Raw genomic sequence first — 18,574 nt, forward strand, 5'->3', positions numbered from 1 at the left:
TCGAGAGCAAGTGTTTTTAATTGGTATAAATTATTCAAAGAGGGTCGAGAACGCGTTGACGACCCACGTCCATGACGGCCATTAACATCAATGGATGATCAACTCTTCAATAAAAGAAAGGAATTGGTATTTGAGAACGATTAATAGTCAGAGATCTTACTGATATCTTTAGAATATCGGAAGGATCAGTGAAAATCATTTTGAAAGATTATTTGGACCTAAAAAAAGTGAAAGTACGATTAGTTCCAAAATTACTCAGTTTTTTCGACAAACAGCGTCGTGTTAATGTTGTCAAAGCACGTCAAAAATCAAGGTTATGTTGACGAAGTTTTCTTCGATTATCGAAGTGTGGTGCACTTCGAATTTTCTCCGACCGACCAAACTGTCAAAAGGTCATACGATTTGAGTATTATGCGTCATTTGCGCGAGGCTATTCGTAAAAAGAGGCCAAAATTATGGGCTGACAACTCATGGTTTTTGCATCACAAAAATGCTCTGTCGCATTCTGCATTGATTCTTCGTGAGTTTTCGCCAAAATTTCAAGCAATATCGTGCCACAACAACTGTATTCGCCTGATTTAACTCCGCTGACTTCTGGGTATACAAACGACCACTCCGGGCAAACCGTTTTAAATTCATTGAAGACATTAAACGCTATGCGCGTTAAGGGCTAATCTTGATATTGACTTTAACAAATGTTTCGAGGATTGGAAAAAACAAGCGAGGGGGATTACTTTGAGGGGGCGACATAGATTTTGAAGAACAAAGTCTTACTATTTTTTGCTCATAGTATAGTTATATGTGCAAGTATAGAAATAATGCTTTATTTGAATAACTTTTTTTGCTTTCAACCTGTCTTAATTCGGGAGTAATCAACTTATTTCCACGCTCTTTCTATAAGACAGTACTGTATTGGCCATTAAATTTGTTTGAGGAAGTATTAATAGTGCACCATCAAAATATTTTCAAAGTCTTAAAGAAGAAGAAAGAATGTTTCACAAAAGAAAACTATAACCTAATACACTTGCTTAAATGCGGACTTACCTTCAACGAGCATCCAGAAGAAATTGGTTAAGGTGAAGAAATGAAATAGCGTGACAAGAACCACACAGCCTCCTAGGCCCGTTCGTATGGAAATCTGTTTACAGTAAGTATATACAAAATAACTTTAATTATTTCATGTCTGGTTAGAATTGTGGGAATATTTATATAATTTTAATTTTTTTTTGGTTTGTAAAAATAATGATAATTATACCTAGATTATTCATGTATTGTAAAAAATTTGATATTAATTTTGAAATTTTACGAAAATATTTTAAACACAAAGGACCTTCGTTCGTGTGCCAGGATGTTAGCGTATTTATTTTTCAGCTCAATATTTTCTGCGAAGCAGGAAAGCACATATTTTCTATTACATGCTCTCATACGTATGTAGATATATATGTGCCTTTATATGAAGACTTTGCTGAAAATTAGAAAAAGCTACGAAATATCGATGATGTATGTGCACTTACATGTACGGACAAAGTCAGTATCCACAGCAACGCCGACATTATGTATGTGAAGAATAAATTGGCGTGAATTGAATTGCGTAAACAGCGTAATTCCCTGCATCCGTTTTTCATTTCGTTATCGTTTTCGATTGCAGCGCACGGTGCGAAGAAATAAAGGACATCAATAGCATTCGCAGAGATACGCACAGTAAAATATCATAATAATAGCACAGCCAGCGGCGGCAGCAGCAGCAGTAGCAGCAATGCAGTCAATGTTGGCGTTGGCGTAGGCAGCAGCAACGATGTTGCGCGGGAGTGGAGAAGGAATAAAAGAAAATTGTAGAATTACAAGAAAATGTATACATATGTGTGTATATGGATGTATATGTGTAGATATGTATGCATGTGCGTCTTAATGTGGCCTCGTATGTGTGCCAGGATGCAAAGGAGCATTGGCGAGCGCTCGATTTTTTCGATTTTTCTCCAAAAAATGGAAACAAAAACATTGTGTGGCAATGCTACAAAGGTTGCCATGGCTAGTAGTGTGGCAATAAGTTCTGAAGGATATTTGTAAATTTTCGTCCGAAAGCATCTAACACTCGCTTACAAGGCAACACACATGTGTACTTGCTTAGAAGTTATTACATTACTGATATTTTTGTTTTATGTTGCATTAGAGGAAAAAAATATCGATTAGTTGTTTCCAAGTTATTAACTTTGTGTAAACAAGAAAAGTAAGTTTGAAGTTCTTAGAGACATGTAAAAGTTCTAAGAAATACAACGCTGAGAGTTTTATGCACTGAAAAAATATTTGTTTTGTTTGAATATTTTTAAAATATTTTGTTTGTTTGAAGAAAATCACACGTATTCGCAAGTGCTTCATCATTAAGTCTTCGAAATTACTGTGGAAATTGGAAAAATATAATATTTTAAGATTTATCACATAGGGAACGGAACAAGAAGAAAAAATACTCCGTTAATATAAAGACCAGCCTGGGAACAAAAGTGACCAAAGAAAACGCTTCAAAGTAAAAATAAAATAGCTGTTATTCATCCACATCGTTTTTCAAACATTTATATGAAACATTTTAATTCCCTCTTAATTAATTTCATCTTAAAAATTTTGAATTCAAACAAAGCAATCATACTCACTTGAAATAGGCGAAGACAATAATCGCCAGCGTCAATGAGACTAAACTGATGGTGTAGCCAATGTAGTAAATTATCGTTGGCAACTCGATGATCGGTTCGAATTCAGGTACAGTGGAGGGCGCGGGCAGGTGCATGCACAAGTCATAGTTGGTATATTTCTCCCATGTGCCGTTAGCATGGCAAAAGCGCGTCGCATTCTCTGCAAAAGCAGTCAAGGAAATGGTTCAAAAAATTATTATATAAATGTGAATTACATTATAACCTCGAAATTTATGTTATGGAACTTCAAAGATGTTCTTTAATCTTAAAAAAATCGTTTTATAAAATAAATAGGGGGACGTCATTTTAAAAGCTGCGATTTGACAGCTGTCAGCTGTTATAAATTTGATAGTTTCGAACCGACAGCTGTGATTGTACATCCTTTTGACGGATTTAGTAGCAGTTTCTATGTGATAACTGATAAAATTTTGGAAACTTTCTGTTTATACCAAATAGTTTACGGTTCTTTGATGACATTCTTGAAAATTCTGCACTTATTTCATCAAGTTTTACTCGATACAAGTTAAGTCAAATCTCGAATCAGAAGAGTAAGAGTGTTTGGGTGTTGATTCGGTTGCATTCATACCGCAGAATTTCATGCAAAAGAACGTTGGACCCGCAGACTGATTCCTACATTCATACATTCGTGAATAGATAGACAACATGGGGAGCTGGATATCCACCTAACCAAATACTCAGTGGCCAAGAGTGCTTTCGAAGCTACTTATACAAATATTGTCATGACTTTAGTCCATAATGGTCGATGTGTACAGAGTGTATTGAAGACTCCGAATACTTCTCTATCATTGCTCACTGTTTTCAAAAACCAACTGTTCTGAAAACCATACATGGAGGTAGTCGCACGGTGGAAAATTTGACTGCACCTATGTGCGAGTCTGTAAAATGGAAAGATGTCAGCGAAGCGGCAACTCAAATTATGTCAAGATTGAAACATTTACAACAGATTAGGCGTCACTTAGCCCTTTCAATAGAGGAGACTTAAATGTCTTCTTCTCTCCCAGTAAGTAATACTTTGTCCAGTGATCCCGTGGAAGAGAAATGGGATAGAAGTAGGTTAGGTTTAGCGGTTTAAAGTCCCGAATTCCGGCTTTCGATGCTTCCTTCTACTATAAAAAAATGACCCTAGAACTTTAACTTTAAAATTTGTAACATTATTCTTTGCTGTCCGTCCGCAATGTCGTTTTTATCAGCTGTGAATTATCCTAGATATATTTTCTATGATTTTTATGTAACAAATAAGTGCAATCTTGCCTAAAACAGATCAAATTAAATACGTTCGCATTTAATTAAGTAAGAGTCCCACTGGCATTTGCGCTCAGCACTCTCAGCACACACAAATAAGTGCGGTGAGTGCTGCTTATTAGCAGATTCCACAAAACCACTGGCAAAGCCTCAGCAAACCGTGGGCGACGCGAGTCTATTGCCGTCGCTTGTGCATTGTGCCTTTCAACGCTTGCCGCTTTTGTCATTCTTGCAGCTATGAAAATGTTGCAACTAGAAAGTTAAAACATATGATGGCGCTGTTGCACCAAAGGGCATAGAAACACACGTCACCGCCTCGTCTAAAGTATGACAGAAGTCTAAAGAGTGCAGCCGCGTTGACAATAATTTGTGGCACAAGCCAACCGCATACTCTTGCCATTACATGTACATATATACACGTCTAAATGCAAACACGTACGGTTGGCTGTCAGGACGTATATAGATTCCCCAAAGTGTGCATATGGACCGCCGCCTCCTTTTGTTCGTGTTCATTCGCGCATCCCACACATAACTGGGAATAGTTCCGAGCGCACATCAGCCCTCACACAGGCTCACAGATATACTTTTACAGACATTTTCAATTTACTAACGGTACTTACGCGAGCTGTCGTACTGTATGCCTTGGAACTCGTGCAGGCACGGCAGCGCCGCCAAAGTGCCACGCGGCGTGCGAGGCCAACAAAGGATCGAGTCGAAGTGGGTGAGGCAGTAGGCGCTATCATTGCCGTAGGTCGTTGTATCAATGTGCTGCTGCAGCAGGCACTGCAGTTCGGTACTCTCATTAATTGCGTCGAGGCCGTCGTAGGACTCGAGCGGTGTCTCGTCAGCGCCCACGTCCACATCTACATGTGCTCCTGCAGCCACACCCACACTTGCTCCCACCACTTCGGGCGAGTTCGACATGCTGAGCGGATTCAATGCAAGCGCGCGACTCACCAATGCGTCGGCAATTATTTTACTTGTGTCAGCGCTGTTGCTGTTGATGTTTTTGCTGCTGCCGCTGGCTGGATTCGCGATGAGGCTGCCACTGAAGCTTGGAATACTATTACTGTGGCTTTGGGCGCTTCTTGTACTGTTGTCGCTGTCGCTGCCACCAGCAGAAAGCGCAGTATTGTAAAGCTGTTATTGTTGTTGCTTTCCCTGTTGATGCCGATGATTGAGTTGTTGCGGTTGTTCATCGTCGTTGTCGAGAAATCTGTGCGTTGCGTGTGCCTCTGAAGACCTGGAAGCGAAAAGCATAAAAACACGTCTTAAGCTGAGAAATATTTAAAGCGTCAAGTTTTGAACATTTTTGCAGGTTATTATCCGATATGTGTGTAATTTATTTAAAGGCGGTCGTACATTTAAGTAGTGTAATAGTGGACAAATATAGCGAGAGAATATTTGAAGAAGAATAGAAGTATAAATAAATAGTCTTTGTGGTCTTTTCTAGAGTTATTTCCTTCATATTGCGGATTAGTTAGTCGAAAGCAAATGATTTTAGAACTTCCTCCTCCTTGAGAGAATATAAGCTGACATTAAGCCCAGTACCATTGCTATAAGTCTTTTACGTGTCTTTTTGAGATATTTTTAGTTGCATACGAAGCAGCAACTCGAACTGAGGTATAGAACGTACAAAATGCAGTCAAGTCGGTCGACGTTCTCAGCCGACTTAGCTTCGCTCAATGGACTCTTGAAAAATTCCAGAAAGATTCGACGTTCTCAAGTCAAATTTTGTTGAGCGATGAGACCCATTTCTGACTCAATGGGTATGTAAACAAGCAAAATTGTCCTGTTTGGGACCTGAAGAGATTAAAGAGCTGCCATTTCATCCAGAAAAATAACGGTCCGATTCATATATCTTCAAAAATGATACCGGATGAGAACGTAACCGTCAATTTCGACCGTTAACGGTCCTTTATAACCGACTATTTGATGCCTGAAATTCAAGCTCGCCATCTCGACGACATTTGGTTTTAATAACACTTTCACGGTCCTTTCCATATATCGCATCAATTAATGGACTTAAAGGTTCACTATAATTACAACACATATGGATTCAATTTTAGTGAGTCTTCTCATGGAAAAGCGACTAATCTTGCAGCATAAACTATGCTTTCACCTGTGATGTTCCACTTCGAATCACCTCAACACTTTAGCAATCACACTATCACTTTGAACTGATTGAACAACAACACCGGTGCCCAGTTATGGGTTACAATTCACGGTTGGCAATGGACAGACTGAGCCCGAGAGACTGAGTTGTGGTTTAAAGCGCCGCAGCAACCAATGAAACGGAAATTCAATCAGATGAGTTCAACGAGTGAGGTCAGAAGTCGCCTGCTATTCGGTGTGTGGTGTTGGAATTACGAACGCCTGAACTCGTGACGGCCAAAAAACTCTGAAAGCTGTTGGTGTGTTGATGGTGCTCACCAAATGCGGTTACAGCGGCATCATTGCCATCGAACAATCGTTGTGTGGAAATTGTTTGCTTGTTTGACTGCTCGGTTTTTCGATTGTTAGCTGATTGTTTGGCCATTATTGCGCGTTCAAGCGTTAAAGAGAACCGTTGTGCAACAACGATAAAGTCAGTAAAACAATACGGCAAATACGAATGCAAACTGAAGCTGTGAACATGAATTTGCTGTGAAAATATCGAATAGCCAATTGCGATGGCGTTGACTTACGGTATATGCGAGCAGATGGTTGTGGCGGATTCGTAAAGCTTTAAATTATAGAAAGTTCAAAAATCCACGTAAAATAATTTCCGTGAAAAGTAAATTGCAAATACTTAATTTTCTAGTCAAAATGAACAGCCTCTTAGTAAAGTGTGCGTTTATATGCGTTATGGCCATATTTTACTATATATGAATGATTTCAGCATGTGACGCTAACACAATTTTTATTTTTTCACAGCTTTCAATATACTATATACACACATGAACACAGACATACGTATCCACTTCCGCTTTTATAGCGAAATTCATGACTATTTAAAAATTGTGAAAGCGTAATCCATTCATTAAAAAAACAACATGCGAATAAATAACTGGATTTTCGCCAGAAGTGTGGCTTTGGCTTTTTCCCTTTCGGCTCGCCTTCTCTCGCCTTCTTTCGCCCTCTTTAGCACGTGCTACTACAAGTGTTAAAGTGAGCGCACGTTTTCATTTTCTGCGAACGTTTAAAGGCTTTGTCGTTACACGAATGCAGCCTTATGTCTGCTTGACCTCACCAATCGCTGTGTACTTTTTGGCTTACTATTTTTGCTTTCGAACTATTTCAAGCGCGCAAGTCATTACTAGGCACTCCATCGTTCCGTGAATTGCAATTACGGACGCGGTTCGTCATTTATTAATTAATTTATAATATTTATTTTTGTATCGGTTTATTTTCCGCCAGCGCCGACGGGCCTCCACTTTGTCCACGCTTTATTCCATTTCACTTAATTGTCATTCCTCGTCTAGATAATCTCTCAACTGTACGGTTTCTTGGTACTTCATTTACAAATATGTGTGGCTTATTCAGTAGTGATGGAAAACCAACATATTACTCCATGTTTACTAGGCTATGATGAGAGTTAATACAAAAATCGAAAACGTTATCTCATTTTCATTTTATGGTTCCGAAAACACTTGTTGAGGAACTTAATAATTTTGTTCAAAACTTCGATGTGGGATCATCATCGCTTTCTTTCATTAAAAATTCCATAATTCGAATGCTTTGATATTTCGCAAAGGATTTAGGTGGTGAATTACAGGGTTTGTCCGGAAAGTAATAGGACTGATTTTCTTCCATCGCGACTGTACATCGGAGCGTGCGCGAACCGATTAGATTCGGAAGGGCGTTCCTATCTAACAAAAAATGGGCTGGTTAGTTGTCTCCGATGTTGCTTTAGCAAGAAGTGGTGTGTTTCGGTGGGCACCAGGGCTTTTTGGATTGCCGGGAAGTGGTCGTCCAACATGAATTTGCGCCTCCTGGACGAACCGTCAACGACAACGCTCCAGCTCACACCGCCTTTCTTGTGAACAGGTACCTAACTAAAGCCGACATCCCAACGCTTCCGCAACCGCCCTATAGCCCAGATGCGCCCCCTCGAACTTTCTTTTATCTCCTTGCCTGTAAAGGTCGATGAAAGACAAGCATTTTGAGACGACAGAGGGAATCCAAGCAGCATGCCCCTCGACTCTCAAGGCTATTTCCGAAAATGCCTTCTGTGACGCCTTCAATGCTTGGAAATCGCCTATTTTGAAAATTTTTAAAGAATTGTAACGATTGCTTCAATAATTTTTTTTAAATCGACTCAGTCTTATTACTTTCCGGACAAACTTTGTATTTTGCCAGCTAAATTTCTTAAACTGTCTTAATATTGTTGCTAGTTCTTTCATTAAAAAATTAATTTGGTTGTGAAAATTTCCACAAAAATTTTTTTGTATTAAAAATTCTACCGAATCGCCCAAATCTTACAAATGCTCTGAAATAAGTTTTTGCCATTCATTCTCGATTTATTGTGATGGCATTGTACTGCCAAATATGCAAGCCACATCTATTTTCTTACTCAATTGAGGTCTCGTTTAACTGCTCAATTAAATGTAAACGCAAATAAAGTCAAACATTGAAATTCAGACAATACTTTGGCTTTGCCATTGAAATAACTGTGGAAAGTCATTTACATAATTCCCCGAAATATTATGAAATTTGAAGCTGTGGTGACCACGAACAAAAATGCTAGAGAAAGGAAAACTGTTTTCATTCATTAGAATAAAATTGTAGAATATTTTATTTCTTTGTGCTCTTTAAGAAGCGGATTAGGCAAATTTTTGGATTTCACTTTGTTTTAAACAATATTGTTACTATATTGTTATAGTTATGTTATTAGTCTAATTATTCATATCGAACGCTTTATTTCCCATTTCTTCATTTATCAAATAAATGTTTGCATTTTACTTCTGTCTATCTCCGACAAATAGTTCGAAGGAGTCTTAGTGACTGCGGTATTTTCTTTTCTGCGATTAATAAATTTTTTTTCTTAGGTATAATGGTATATTGTGGAAAAGAATCCTCTACATTATTCATTCTTAGTATTTGAAAATGTATGGGTGTTTCTCCCCTTCTTATTGTGGTGCCATGGTTCTCATTTGATTTATGTCCGCTCAGTGAGTATTCATTTGCATTGGCGTTAGTCCAAAATTTCACACAACGCAGCAGAATTATAAGAAAAGAAAACTTATAATTTTTAGTAATTTAGTTTCGGTGTACTGCTCCCCATTTCTAATTAGTGACAGTATATAAATTAACGTCTAATTTCTTATGAATTATTCAAAAAGTGTATGAGTTCTAATATATTGTTTAATATGAGTGCAAGCGGTTCATACAAAGAAAATTTTGGAGTAGAAACTTTTGGAGTAGTGACGAAAATATGCGCAGTTATTTTCTTTCGCTTGTTAATTTTCCAAAGTCTGCAAAACTGCTTATTCAGCTAGTTATGTGTTCGTTGTTTGTCTAATGATTCACCAAATGTGGGTATTATGCACTCACTTTCGAGGAGATACTCTGCGTATGAGTGATATCTGTGATGACAGCGTAGTTTTGTTTAATATGACTGAAATTCGCCAACGAATATGTGATGCGTTGTATTCATGCAAATTACGGACTTAATACAAGTTTACAAATAGACTTAAGGAAAAATAAACACTTGTGAATTTCGAAAAATCGATTTCTTTCGGCATATGCGTATATCGAACGCACATGTATTTGAGAGAATTCTTCGAAACCCATCTTAGTGTAATTGGTTCCCAAATTCACAAAAAACGCGTTTTTATCGAAGCGGTCAGGGTCGGTGAGCAAAATGCCTGCAAAACTAGTGGATCGATCGACTTGTAATTATTATAGGACCTTCTTAGATATATTTGTCTGGAAATGATTGAAGGATACAGATTTTAAAAATATTTTAGATTTTTTAAGTCACTCAGAAGTGTAAATTTTTTCACAAACATCTGCTTCTTATTACATATATTAATCTACAGCAATACAAAAAGTTATATTTTTCGGATAATTTTATTCAAAAGAATCTTGTGCATTGCCAGAAACCTCTTTACGGAGCTCCACCTAAAAATCGGCTACGAAACAAAGGAATCCAAATGTTGGAAAATGAATCGCCGAATATTTATTACATTCTGTAGTGATCATTTTTTATTTATTTATTATATAAAATACCTTTTCATAAAAAATTCAAGAACTATCTGAATGGCAAGTGGCTATAATCCCTTTCGAATGAAAAGTATTACCTACAAATAAATTCAATGTATACATGACTTTACAATACTTGAAATGTTATGTATGTTTAACTTGAGCAAATGCTTCGCCTAGCTAGCCAATTTGCCAGCTAAAAGCGTGATAATACAAAAAGCCAATATTTAAATATTTAAAAATTCGTTAATAAGAGAAACCGCGGTAAATACGAGTACGCGGACAGGCATTTTTAATGCAATTGATTTGTGGTGAAGTAAATTATTGAAAGCAAAGCTTCCTACGAGGGCTTTAATGCTAATACATTAATATACATTAATGACCACTTTTAAATATAATCCTTCAGTTGCATTTAGCGTAGCAGTTTTGTAATAGAAAATGCTTGTCGAGCGGTTATTAAGCGTGATTAATCCAACAATAATTCCACCACTTATTAGTGTCATATGTGGTCAACGCTTTTACTGACATTTGCTTAATGTAACATTTGTGAGTGTTTTCAGACTTTTTTCTATCGCTATCTTGCCACTTAACTACAAAAAATGCAAGCTTTCGAACTTAACCGCAAAAAACGTAGTAGATATGTGTGAAGCACTAGGAAAAGTGGTGAGTGGGTGGCTTTAGTTGGTCTGCTAAAATTATGTATGTTTGTGTTTGTACACCGTAACGCCAACGCCAACGCCTTCCATTAATCCGCGCGCAGATACTGTCGTCGCATTTAATTAAGCGTTAAATATTTTGTATACCAGCACGCCTCTCAGGTTCGCCGCAAAATTGGCAAGTATCAACGGCTTCTCTGCGCTGTAACTACAAGCTGCTTTCAATCGGCTTTAGCTCTACTGCGAAATGTGCCGCTATATAAACTTTTAAGCACAAGTGGCTGAGCACTTAGCTCAAAGTAGCAAGCTTTAATGATCTCTCAATGAATGCTTTCAACCCACCAACCCGTCAATGAGATAACATAATAAGGCACACAATGGTGAGACATAACTGTGCATTACCCAGCGGCAGCGAAAGCCACTGGCAATCAGTCAGGCGAGCGAAGCGGAACAATGCATTCAACCAGCAAAAGTGCCGTTCAGCCATAAAATAGCGGCTAGGCACAGTGCTTTGTTCAGGCATTTTACTCCCATTCTAAAGTTGGTGGCTTGATAGTGGCGTGCTAGACTGGCAAAGAAGTCTCTTTGTTGCTTGTATGTACTAATTTTCAAGCTAATTTGAAAATTTTCGACCAGGGAAAAGTTTATACCCAAGGTTTTGTCTATCGTTTCAGAAAATTTTAAGAACTCCTCGTCACATGAAAGTTGTCCATACGGAGATCTAAATTGATAAATCTATTTGTATGACAGCTACATCTCATATTACTAAGATATCGGCAGTTCCGACAAATGTGCAGGTTCTCAATATAACAGATGGCTATTGATGCAAAATATCGCGAAATTTTAGATCACAAATTCCTCTTCCTGAACACTATACCTTTTCATTGGAATATCCACTCCTTTTATGATTATGAATTACCTAAGGAAAGTCAAAATATTCTATCTTTAATGCGCCATTCAGGCCAACAAAAGGCATGACACAGCAGCACGAACAAAAAACGGAACGTCCATCGAAGCCAGCGGCGGAAATGTGGCAACAAAGTATGAAAGACACAAACTGTGTTCATAATGGCAGCCATGAATTGTGAAAGCACTTCCATGCGGCAGTTAAGTGTTGACGGAATTTTCGAAAAGTCCACTTTATGGGACATGTGGCATATAATTGCCACAGCGAATAAAAATCGAATGAAGCACCAAAGCACTAAAGAGCAGAACACTTGTTGCTGTCGAACTGTGGTTTTTTTTTATTGAGGAATTAAGTATTAATTTTGTGTTTAGTCCACCGAGGTTGTGAGCTCGGTGAACCTGTTAAGTGACCAGTGCCAAATGTAGTCATTATTTATGTATGTGTGTAAACAAATGTTTGTGCATGACGTGTGACTAGAAGAAGTCGTTCATAAAGTTCAGAAAAAAATAAAAAAGGATAGTCATAAAATTATATTATCGATGGAGAGACAAAGAACACAAAATGGATTTTTTTATTAAAAGCCTTATGAGTGTCAACTGTTAAAGTATATATATTTAAATATGTGGTATCATTAGGAAATTAAATTAATTTTTCAAATGACTCTTTAATATTTTTCAGACTTCTCTGATTCGAACGAATGTCTAGATGTCATACACTTATACTAACGACTTCACGGCCTTCCGCTCATGATGCATCATCTTGATTTTGAGTGACTTTGGCTGGTTTTTTAGATTCGGCTCATGTTGCTCCCTCCATTCCGATGATTGTTGACTTGTTAGTTTGTCAAACTCAAAAACCCATGTCTCATCGGCAGTTATAATGCTCTCCATGAATGTGGGATCGAATTCGCATGACCAAGCATGTCCAAAGAGACATGTTTACGGTACTCTTTTTGAAAAAAATCAGCTTTATTGGGACAAGCTCAACAAGATCACGTTTCATACCCAAAATATCCACCAAAATCATTCGGACGGACTCTCTTGGCATCCCTCTAACACTTGCTTGACTATTTTCAAGCACCATATCCTTCAATTTTTTAATATTTTCAGTTGAAGAGGACGAAGGTCATCTAGAACGAGGCATGTCTTCAACGATCTCTTGACCATCTTTGAAGGCCTTGTACCACTCGTAGACTTCCGTTTTTAATAAAACTGAACCACAGTAAGCCTTTTCCAACATTCGCCAGGAGTCCGCACTTGAGACAACTTGCGGGTGCATTTTGTCAAAATGTATGCTAGTGGTTCGATATCGGCGGTTCCAGCAAATGAACAAATTCTTGGAATAAAAAGGATGAGTGCATATTTCAGATAGTTATTTCAAAAACTATGGGACTGGTCGCGGATATACAGATAAACTGACAGACAGACGGCCATATATAAATCGACTCAGCTCCACATCGTAGTAACAATAATATATCCTGCTCAGGGTTTTATTATGATTAATCAAGCCTTTTAAGCTTATAACTGAAATATGTACTTCATTCTCAATCTAAATATTTGAAAGCATTGCACATTCTCTCATATTGGTTTAACTGCTTGCATGACAAAGTTATTTCCAAACTTTTCATATATTCTACATACTATATTTAGAAATCCAGTTTAAAGTTCAAATTTCCATAAACAAGCATTTGGAAATATCAAAACCAAAAGTATGTGGCAAGTGAGATAACCGTTAAAGTATTATCTGGAATATTGCACCCACCCCGCCCTGGTTACTCAATTAAACCGCAAACAAACTTTTCAACTTTATACATGTTGACCAACAAACTACCGAGGGAGTGCGCTCTCACACGCTAACCACCCTCCTAAACTTCTCACCTTGAACCGCAACAGATAACAGTTGCAGTGATGCAAAGGGATGAGTCCATGAAATAAAGTAACTGGATGTGATGATTTAATTTGAAAAAACTATACAGTGGTGACAATTTTAGAGAGAGAGAGTAAGAGAGTTAAAATAACTAAGAACCTGATAGCATTAGAAAACTATGAATTTAATGTCCACATATGCACCGACAAACGGATTCATCCATTATAAGTTTAAACATTACTTGTAACAAGCTCACACAGGCACACTTAACGGTCACAGAACGAAGTATGCGCACGTAGCGGGAAACTTTTTCACTTGCGTCACAATTACTGTGTGGCAAGAAGCTAAACCTTAAGTGGATAAGAATTGCTGCTTGCTCCGGCACGCATGTGGCTAAATACACACATACATACATATGAATCTAAGTGCATTCGCACATAGCTTCGCTGTGTGTGTGTAGTTGTAGATGCACTGCAGGTGGCGCACGTTTCTCTCGAAGAAAGTCACCACGTACAGCGAATTTCGGTGAAAATTTCTTCTCAAAGTCATTTAAAATCAAAAACCATAAAGAAACATAAGAGGGAAAGCAATAAATTAAAAATATTAGTTCTCTCTTATATTTATATATTTATACTACAATAGTACGTGCTTAAAATTGATTTGGATTTAAATTGACGCAAGATGCGACCTGTGAAAGAAATGGACGTCGATGAATGTTATCAAGCTGTATTGTTTTTGTCGTTACTACCTTCGAGCTGTTGAGGTTTGGTAGGTTGTGAGTGTGAAGAAAGATTAGTTTTATCTGAGAAACTGTATTTTTCGCAAATTAAAATTTATGTCGAAATAATTTCTTTGACGCTATTAATAAAATTAAAATTTCTAAAAAGTAGGGGTATGCGAATCCAGTTCGATTCGAGTCGAATCGAATCCTTAGATTCGATTCGATATTCTAGTCAAATATCGAATATTTCGAATTATTCGAACTATTCGAATGATGCGAATATACGGGTCGAATCTCGGATGGAATAATTTAAATAATAATTTTAAACGAAAATGACAAATGTACGTCAGATGCATGGCAGAGATTCAGATTCTACTTGCGCTAATTAAAAAATCATGCAAATAGTCAAATATTAAAATCATTTGAACTATTCGAATAGTTCGGGTAATTCGAATAGTTCGAGTAATTCGAATAGTTCGAATAATTCGAATAATGCGAATATTCGGGTCGAATCTCGAATCGAATAATTCGGTTCGATTCGCGTCGAATAATTCGAAATTTCGAATATTCGCATGCCCCTACTAAAAAGCAATAATACACTTTATATCACATAGATATTAGGTACCCTAACAGTGATTTTCATAACAGAAAAACGTGAATTTTGAGTAGTCCAGCTCCAGCGCCATCTAGCGATTGCACAAATATTTTCATCGTGGATTTTAAAACGATAATCATAATTGGTTATAAACGCGTCTTTTATATGTAAATAGGTCAAATCAAAGTATGTGTGGAATAACTTCTAAAAGTTTATTGAAATCTATTTGGTGAATGGGTCAAGAAGTCAGATACAAGATGATTAGAGCGTAGGTTCTGAGGCCCTTTAAATGTTTTGCCAACTAATCACATAAAATACTTAAAGAGAAATATTTTCTTTAAATAAAACGCTTATAATTCAATGACCCAATTTTTGACCACTTTTTGCAGCGATTGGAGCGGTAATAATGCGCCGAATATTCTCTTCCAAGGCGTCAACCGTCTCAAGCTTACGTAGCGTAGACTTGCGACTTCATATGACAAAAAGTAGTCCAGAGGTTTTAAATCGCACGATCTTGGAGGTCATGCTGCAAGCCCACGACGGGAGATAGTGCGCCCACCAAAAGTTTCTTTAAAAAATTCATTGTTTTCTTGACTGTATGTATAACCAAATTTCATCTACATCAACACCAGGTACGAAATAGTCATTAATAACGATTCTATCGTCATTGCCTGTAACACTATGGCTGCCTTAATTTTTACAGAAATATGTAGCAATGATTTCTTCTTCGATAATCTGCGCCACGGCAAAAAAAACGCCTTCGGTACGGCATTTCTAATATCCACTGCAGTATCACTCGACAAATATTTCTAGGCATGTGCAAATTTAGTTCTACTAAAAATTGTGTAAGGTCATCAGATTCTGCCTTCATTGCCGTTAACTTATTTATTATACAAGAAGCGTATTACAAGCGTTCCCAACAAATTTGTTTACCCAAAGCATTTTCCCAGCCAAAAGAATAAAAATTTGGCTGTCTGCAATGGCGCCAGCATAAAATAACGGCCACATATGCATATTAATACGCACACACACACATACATCATATTTGTTTTTATATCATCATATAGATGTGAACATGTGTATGTGTGTACAAGCCTTTTCTTTATTATAAATATTTTGAAGTATGTATGACGCGACTTGTGACCATATGAGTTTTCGACAAAGTCGGTATTCGGTAAACGAGCACTATTAATTATTCACATAACGGTTGCGGCTTTAATTAACGCACTAACACACACACACACATAAAATGCAGACGGGTTTTACGTATCAAATTTCAATGAAAAGAGTCATTATGTAAGCAAATTTCATAAACAATTCGTTCTTACAAAAACTATGGGACAACCGCTGAACTTGTTTTTGTGTACCGAAAAATATTTATAAAGAAGTTTGAGTTTTTTCTCATTCAGCTTTATATCAATTTTGTTTAATCTGTATACATACTTCGAATAAGAAAACTAAAAAACGAAAACCTAAAAGTAAAAAAAAATAATAATTAAGAACACAATTTTTGCTGAAATCTCCAAAGAACTTTTGACATACAGTGTTTGTCAGGAAAGTAATAGGACTGAGTCGATTTAAAAAAAATTATTGAACCAATTGTTGCACTGCCTGCTCGATTTCCAAGTATTGAAGGCGTCTCCGGAATAGCTTTGAGAACCGAGGTGAATGCTGCTTGGATCCCCTCTTTTGTCTCAACATGCTTGCCTTCCATCGGCCTTTTCAGGCAAGGAAACAAAAAAGTCTTGGGAGTCCACATCTGGGCTGTAGGGCGGCTGCGCTAGGAAACCGGCCTTGTTTAGGTAGCTATTCACAAGAAAGGCGGTGTGAGCCGTCCCTTGGTCATGGTGCAACTTCCAATCGGCTGCGATGTTTTCACGGACCCGATTGACCTTTCGTTTGAATCTCTCAAGGACTTCCACGATTTATGTCAGAAAACACAATGAGCATCGTTTTTACTTTGGATTTTCTGTCTGCGCTGGCTAAATCATGATATGTCGATGAAAGAGAACACTTCAGTTTTGAACGTTTTCGATTCAGTACCTGCCGATGGAAGCAAAGGAAAAGAAATACCAGAGAGATCAGGTGAAGAACATCCTGGCTGCACTTGGTATCTCAAATTACTGCCAAATAACGAAAAGAAGAAACTTCTTGCGGTGTCTACGTCAGTACAGAAGAAGGAGAAGAATATGAAATGGAATAAATTTGAACACTTTGGGATGAAAGAAACGAACCCTATCAGATTTCCTTGCTAACTAGAATCTTAACATCAGCATAATTGATGCGAAATTATCTCTCACCAGCTTCTGTAAAGTTAAGAGTTAGGTAACACAGAAGCGCTTAATGTGAAAAACTGAAATCGTTTCATTACCTGACTATCTGAGAGAACTGTGGCCGAAGATTCAAGTTGAGCCTAGCGCATTTGAGGGGACGAATAGTGGCTCGAAATTCATTCATAAATGAAAATACACAAGGTACCTCAGTCTCTGGACTTTGATATTGGGAAAAGAGAGTAATAAGAGAGAGAGTAACTGAGAAGAAAAAAGAGAAGAACCGCCGATTGGTGAATAAAGAAAAACAAGGCCGGCATGAGACGAAAAACGAGTATTAGAAATTTATTCCTCTGGATAAGGTGTGCCCCAGAATATCTATCATATAATATCTAGATCAATTATCGTAAGGTGATGGTTGCTTTTGAAGTTTTGGATAGAGACTACACCTTCAACTTGCTGATTGAAGTCAACAACATATATCAAATATCAAATAAACAACTTTTTCCCATATCGCCGCTAAAAGCAAGGTCAAACTAAGTAAACAAAAGCAAGTGTGTATCTCATATTACGCACCGGCTTCGTCATTTACCGAGACACCTCAAATGTGTACTATGATATGACATACAAACAACAATCAATGAAATTTTTTTGTTGAATCATTTGCTCTTTTAAAGATTCGTGTGCGCCTACCTTCGCTGCTGAAGTGATGACAGTAAAACCGTTTTCTACTTTTTGATCACATGTTAGTTCGATTCACAAACAATTTACTTTTATTTATTGGCGCTTGGATAAGAGCTTATCCACTTTTAAGAAGTGAATAAAAGCGTTTCGTTAAAAATTTTATTAACTATTTAAATGTGAAATGTGTGTGTAAACAGGCATATTCATATCCACTTAAAGAAAAATTGTATCTGTCATGATTTGATATTTTTCAGGCGCTCGGCTCAGACATTCTCGCACTCCGCGCAGCTTATGCAGATTAGCTGCAATTATTTATTCGCCTGCCTTGCTTACACCGGGTCATGGCGCACAGACACTGTCACTTGGATTTTATTTCTATTTTCATTTTGTTTACCGGCTAAACCAGCTGTCTGAGAAGTTACTCCTCGTTCGCGTATGTGTGTATGTGGGTGTGTCCTGTACACAATCTATCTTTTACTATTTTTGGCACATTTTGTTGTATTTTATTTTGATTATCTGTTTTTTTTCTTTTGTTATTTCTTTATTCACTTTTTCACTGTCCATGTCTGGCAGCGGGCGATGAGCCTCCGCTGCTTCTGCGGTTGCGCTGGCAGCCAAAATGGGCTGTACATTTTTAACACGAAAGAAAACAGAATTTCGTTTGCTTCGCTGTGTGCAATTTATATGAACAACACAGCAATTTATTGCCTTTCGTGTGCTTATTGGCTAACCGGCTATAAAT

At 37.5% G+C, this 18,574-nt stretch overlaps 1 protein-coding gene across 5 annotated transcripts in view; it reads right to left on the reverse strand.

The window, feature by feature from the left end:
• LOC105230520 (diuretic hormone receptor) overlaps window positions 1-18,574 on the reverse strand; it is a 33,383-nt gene that overhangs the window by 10,744 nt on the left and 4,065 nt on the right. For all 5 annotated transcript variants that reach the window (XR_007422250.1, XM_049451943.1, XM_049451942.1 and 2 more), the window contains exons 2-5: window positions 4,568-5,190; window positions 2,646-2,844; window positions 1,515-1,608; window positions 1,045-1,138 (exon numbers count right to left, since the gene is read on the reverse strand). Coding sequence is in view for 4 of the 5 variants with exons in the window: in XM_049451943.1 (XP_049307900.1) it covers window positions 1,045-1,138; window positions 1,515-1,608; window positions 2,646-2,844; window positions 4,568-4,871 (691 nt within the window). In the remaining variant the exon portion in view is untranslated. The remainder of the gene's footprint in view (window positions 1-1,044; window positions 1,139-1,514; window positions 1,609-2,645; window positions 2,845-4,567; window positions 5,191-18,574) is intronic.

The sequence above is a fragment of the Bactrocera dorsalis genome, chromosome 3 (genome assembly GCF_023373825.1).
Source record: "Bactrocera dorsalis isolate Fly_Bdor chromosome 3, ASM2337382v1, whole genome shotgun sequence".
In the NCBI taxonomy this organism is placed as follows: Eukaryota; Metazoa; Arthropoda; class Insecta; order Diptera; family Tephritidae; genus Bactrocera; species Bactrocera dorsalis.